We start from the raw sequence: 6,026 nt of genomic DNA on the forward strand, positions 1-6,026 counted from the left end.
CCCCCCCCACCCGGCTCTAACCACTAGCCCCAGGCCCCAGCATCAGGCCCTACTCACGATCTCCTCTCGGATGGAGTAGTCGGCCGTCTCCAGGTAGCTGAGCATCTCGGACACGATCTGCTTGGCATTGGTGCGATCGCACATGGCGTAGAGCAGGTCGGCTGCACGCTGCCGCACGCTCACATCCCGCTCCGTCTGCGGGGCGGGGGGGGGGGTCAGTGCCACCCATGGGGGCACCCTGGGCCTTTCCCCTCCCAGCCCCGGCTCCTCCCCTCCATCCCCAGGCTCCTCCCCCTCCCAGGACATGCCCAGGGGCCCACCTGCTGAGCCCCACCAATGGCAGGGCACCCCCAGTGTCCCCCCCAACCCCTCCTGTGGCTCTTCCCCTTCCTAGGACATGCCCAGGGCCCCACCCACTAAGTCCCTCCTGACTCTGCCCCTACCCGGGCCCACCTTCTCCCCCCGCTCCACCGCCAGGGCCCCGCCCCACCTCTCCACCGACCTTGAGGGCATTGATGACCGTCTCGATGTGGGTCTTGACAGCCTCGTGGGAGAACTCGGAGCTGGCCAGGGTGCACATGCTCTCCAGCGCCAGGTACCGCAGGTTGGTCTCCCGGTGCTGCAGGAACTGGCCCAGCTGGTTACAGGCCCGCACCAACAGGTTGGGTTCGCTGCGGGGACACCGGGGTGTCAACGGCGAGGGACAGCTGTGGGCGAGCCTGGGGCAGGGCTGGAATGGCAGGGGGCTGCAGGGCTGGGGGCACTGACCTGTCGTAGTGGATGATGAGGCTGATGGCCTCGAAGAGGATGGCGTTCTTCGCGTTGGAATGTTGAACCTTCTTGGACTTGGGGGGCTCCTGGGCCTTGTTGAGGATGGTTTCCAGGCACTCGACCAGCCGCCCCTTCACCGCTGCGTCCTCTGCAGGGTCACAGAGCATGGAGGTGGGAGTGTGGGCCCCAGACACCAACCCCGGAGAGACCCTCGGAGTCCTGGCTCCCCGTCCCTGGCCTAACCCCTAGACCTTGCTTCCCTCCCAGAGCTGGGGAGAGAACCCAGGTGTCCTGGCCCCCAGCCCCTCTGCTTTAACCCCCAGCCCCCACTCCCCTCCCAGAGCTCGGGAGGGAACCCAGGCATCCTGGCTTCTCCCCGCCCCACCTGCCCTCTCCTGAGGCTCTGTGGGGGTGGGGAGTCACGCCCCCTACCTGGCGGGGGGTAGCACTGCAGCAGGCGCAGGAGTTTCACAGAGAGCCATGGGGCCGGCACAAAGTAGTAGGTGTAATCCTGCAGGTCCGTGGAGGCTGACGACACGATCTGGGCAGGGGCCACAGCGAGGGGTCAGTCCCCAGCCATGGGCCCTCCCCGCCCTGAATGCTGCCCTGCCCACACTGGGGAGGGAACCCAGGAGTCCGGCCCCTCCCCCGCACCCCGAGACGGGAAGGGAACTCAGGCGTCTGGCCCCTCCCCTGCACCCCGAGCCAGGGTGGAACCCAGGCGTCCGGCCCCGCTCACCCGGCTCAGCCTGGACACGGCCAGGGAGACACACGTCTTGAAGTCATCAGGGTTCTTCTTGCAGAGGCAGGTGATGAGGCTGACGGCGGCCGTGACCACACCCTGCGGGGGGGAAGGGGGTCAGACCGCGGGGGGCGGCATAGGGGTCCTGGGATGGCGGGGCGTACCAAGTGCTTATGGGGTGGGAGGTTGTGGCAGTGCTTAAAGAGGGCGGGGAGGCAGGATGTACCATGTGCTGGTTGGGGGGGCACAATTGGGTGGGATGTACCATGTGCTGGTCATTGGGGGATAACTGGGTGGGAAGTTGGGGCGAAAGGTACCATGTGATGGTCCTTAAAGGGTGAGGTGGGAGATACCATGTGCTAGTGACGGGCAGGGCGGTTGGGATAGGACGTACCATGTGCAGATGGTCGAGCAGAGGAGGATGGGGCAGGATGCATCGTGCGGATCACTGGAGGCGAGGCATACCATGGGTCATTTCCGGGGGGGGGGGGGTGCGAGATGACAAACATGTGATGATCATGGGGGGTGGCAAGAATGGACCATGAAGTGCTGGTCAATATAAGGGCAGCAATTGAGCAGGACAGTACCAATGTGTCCAGGTGATTAGGACATTGTTGGGGGGGCAGAATGTACCAGGGCTGATCGTGTGGGAGCAGTTGATGGCGGGATGCTCCCAATGTGCCGGTGAGGGGCAGGGATCCAGGGCAGGACAATACCAGTGCTGGGTCGTTGAGCAGGTCACCACGCGGAACGTCCACTCGCACCATGGCACCAGGTCGGGCGAGTCTGTAGGAGGCGGCAGAGGCAGAGGGCACGCATCGCTTTGACGCGTCCATGGAGGTGTACGCTGGTGGGGAGATGGCAGGTCAGATGGGCAGAGAGGTTCCCCCTCCTCTCCCCCTGGCCGAGGGCCACACACCACCCGGCTTACCACAGAAGACGGGACCTCGAGAGCGAAGCCACATCGGACCATACTCGTCGCTGCCCACGTTGGCACACGATGGCAGTGCAAAAGGCCAGGACACATGACAGGTGGGGTTAGCGGCTCGCCAGGTCGTTCTTGATGGCGATTTGCTTCGATGAGGCGGACATCAGCTTCGCTGTTGGAAGTCAACCAGCACCGAGATGAACAGGGTAACCCTGGGGGGACGGGGACAAGGACCCACGCGCCAGGCGCGCCCGCAGAAATCAGACCTCAGTCCCCCCTGTACTAGTAGTAGGAACAGACCCCACCCCCTCCCCAAAGCCCCAGCCATCCCTCCCCTCCGCCCCCCCAAGCCCCCACTCTTCCTTCCCTCCCTCAGCTCCCCCTTCAATGTCCACCTTCTCGACCTCGTCTATTCCCTCCCCAACGTCACCCACATCGCCACCCTACCCCACCTCCTGCCTTCCCAGCCCCACCCTCCCTCCACCCTCCAGTCCCACCATCAAGCAGCACCCTTCGCAACTCCACCCCCCAGAGCTTACAGGGCCCTCCCACCAGCTCCTCTCAGGTGCACCCCCATCCCCCAGCTCCACCCACACTCACAATCTGCTTTCTCCGATATAATGTTTGAGGCTTCAGCAGGTTCGGCCTCCCATGTGCCGAAGTCAATGTCATGGCCCAGCAAAGAAGATAAGATCAGTTGCACACACAGTATTTATCTTTTGCTATAAAGCCGTCCAGGGCCTTGTCCCTGGGGGGACGCAGAGGGAGAAAAGTCACTGACAGCAGCGGGAGGGCAGCCTGGGGCTGCCGGTGGGGAAAAGCAGAGACGGGGGGGGGCCAAGCAGGACATGAGGCCAGGGTGGGGAGGATCATCCTGGGGGTTGCCAGGGGTAGGTTCAGGTAAAAGTGCTAGGGGTGGGGGGAAAAACAAAGGAAAGGTATGGGAAACTGTCCTGGGTAGGGAGGCTGAAGGGGAGGAAACCAGCCCAGGTGCCCCCCAATCCCACCCCCCCATGGCCACTCCCGGCGGGGGCGCAGGCTCACCCTTGAACTGGAGCGTGTTCGCACACTCCTTGTTGATGTCTCTTGATTCCCGGCTCTTCTTGTACCTGAAATACGACGCAAAACCAAGACTAAACTCAGGGGGAAAGACTGGCCCGCATGTCCCTGCCTGCCCCGCTTGAGCGCAGCCAGTCCCTCCTGGGCCCGGCATGAGCTGGCATCCCCTAGAGAGAGACCCCTGCCCATTATCCTGCCCGCCTGAGCCAGTCAGTCCCTGCCACTGGGCCGGGATGGAGTTGCGTGCCCCTAGAGGGGGGGAAAAAAAACAGCCCATGCCCCAATTCCAACTGCCCCCCCTCAAGCCAGCCAGCCCTGCCCTCTGGCCAGATGGAGTTCTGGCCCTCTAGAGGGGACAGCCCTTGCCCCATTCCCTGCCTGGGGCCGGATGGAGCTGTGCCCCCTAAGAGGAACAGGTCCCATGTCCTAGTCCTCTGCATTGGTGTTTAACTAGGTTCATAACAGCCCCAACAGTTCCCTTAGCCATCCTCCCCTCCCTTCTTGGGTTAACCCACGCCCACCCCGCCAAAAGTTTAAGGCCCAGGTACACCTACCAGCCCATCAGGCTCATTTCTCCTCCCCACCTTCTCCTCAGTCCACAACATCCCCAGAAGTTTCTAAGGAGCTCTGGGAAAGACTCGGGCTTGTAAATATGCAAGCCCGGTGCTGAGATGCGGACCAGCCTTCTGGAGTGGGCACGGGGGTGGGTTATACCCCATGGTAGCTGAGCAGCTGTGGCAGGGCTGTGGGTCCTGGATACAGGCCCTGACACCGAAAGCGGCGAATTTTCTGTAAGATTTTAGATGCCTTGATTGCCTCAGTTTCCCTCCGTTCTTTGCGTGGCCCTACCCATGGGTGGGAAAGGGTTAAGCAGCTGCTCTGGGGGCCAAGCAGGAGCCAGAGCTGGGTGGGTGGGCGAATGGGGCATCAAGGACCAGCTGACACCGACCATTTTGGTGGAGGGGCCGGCCAGACTGCGGGAGCCCCCAGGCCAGCGGGACAGGCAGCAGCTGAGGACAAGAGCTCAGTGCAGGGTGGGGGACAATGGGCCCACAGGGGTCGGGTGGCTGGGACTGGCTTTGGGAGACAGATGGCAGCTCACCGATGGGACGGACAGGCAGGCAGAGGGGGAGGGCCAAACGGCCCTGGCTCCCTGCACCATGCCCAGGCGCCTGGCAGAGAGTGGCACTGGGCACCCCTGCACACCTGAGCTGGGCACCCGCAGAGGAGACCAGGCTCTGCCAGGTGGCTGGCTCGGTCAGAGCTGCTGGGCAGAGGTCCCGGGAGCCACGTGGGGCGGGCACTCAGGGGCTCAATGATGGCCCTGCAGGCAGAGCGGGACCCCTGGGTCTCTGGCACTGACGGATGCCCCCCTGAGGCTGACCCAAAGTTGGGGCAAAGCCCGGACCCCGTGGATCCGTGACTGTCCAAGACAGAGGGCAGCCGGCTGGAGCAAGCCTTCCCCACCCTGTGTGGTGTTGGCCTGGGGAACTCACTGCCACTGGCCAGTCCTCAGCACTGCTTCTTTGGAGCCTGAGATGGAGCAGCCAACGCCAAGCATGAGGGGTGGGACGGGGAAGAGAGATGGTGCCTTGGGGGTTACCCCAGTGCTGCCCGGGGATGGGACACCCAGCTAGACGGACTTGGTTGGGCCCAGCTCCGGAGCCCCCCTGTCCTGGGAAGGGGGGGGCCGTTCACACATGGCGTGTGAGCTCCAAGCTAGAGGCCTGGCAAACAGCTGGTCGGGGGGGGTGGGGGGGGAGGCTGGGCTGGACAGACGGGGCCCCTTGGGACGGGGGTGTCAGCTGAGTCAGCCACATTCCCCAGCCATGCGGGCAACAGGAAACTCCTCTTCAACGGGCCCGAGACGGCCCAGCCCCCTCAGCCCCTCGCCCAGCAATGCAGCCCCTCTGGGGTGGGGCAGGGGCTCCACCCCGCCAGAGCCCCCCAGGCTCCCAATACTCATCAATACCCACACCCCCAGGCTGCTGCTCCTTCTCTGGGGGGGGACAGACGGACGTGACCTCACAGCAGCAGGCTCTGCCCCCATGCCAGGCTCCAAAACACCCCCCCCAACAGCCCCTCCCCATAACCCCTGCCAACTGCCCATCCATTCTGCCTCAATTCCCAGAGCCCCGTCCCCCTTCTCAGCCCCCCACGTGGGTCCTGCCTCCCCAAGTCAGCTCCATCCCCCCCCGCCCCTCCTATCAGACCCATTCCCATACACTATCTCTTCTCCCAATTCCCCCCTCCCTGCCCCACACTCCAGTGTCTGCCCCTTCCCTGTCCATGGACCCCCAACCTCCTCCCCAACTGCACTCCCCACAGTCTCTCCCCACTCCGCCCCCACATCACCCTACCTCTCCCTCCAACAGTCCCCCTCCTTCCCCTCCCCTTACAGCCCCCCTAGTGCCTCCCCCCTCCTCAGGGGGGGCCTTCACTACCTCGGTCTCCTCTCTCTCCTGATCCCCCACAACCTCAGCTCCCCGGTCTCCCCTCGCCACTTGTGGCCTCCCCAATCCCCCC

At 64.1% G+C, this 6,026-nt stretch overlaps 1 protein-coding gene across 1 annotated transcript; it reads right to left on the reverse strand.

The window, feature by feature from the left end:
• Positions 1–12: 12 nt before the first annotated feature.
• Positions 13–2,478, reverse strand: LOC116818545 (AP-2 complex subunit alpha-1-like). The gene is made up of 7 exons (XM_075061471.1): positions 2,445–2,478; positions 2,230–2,360; positions 1,511–1,612; positions 1,204–1,312; positions 769–919; positions 503–671; positions 13–195 (listed from the first exon to the last, which is right to left on the reverse strand). Exons 1-7 carry the CDS (start codon positions 2,476–2,478, stop codon positions 43–45), a joined length of 849 nt encoding a protein of 282 aa, XP_074917572.1. The 3' UTR covers positions 13–42.
• Positions 2,479–6,026: the final 3,548 nt, after the last annotated feature.

The sequence above is a fragment of the Chelonoidis abingdonii genome, unplaced genomic scaffold (genome assembly GCF_003597395.2).
Source record: "Chelonoidis abingdonii isolate Lonesome George unplaced genomic scaffold, CheloAbing_2.0 scaffold3250, whole genome shotgun sequence".
In the NCBI taxonomy this organism is placed as follows: domain Eukaryota; kingdom Metazoa; phylum Chordata; order Testudines; family Testudinidae; genus Chelonoidis; species Chelonoidis abingdonii.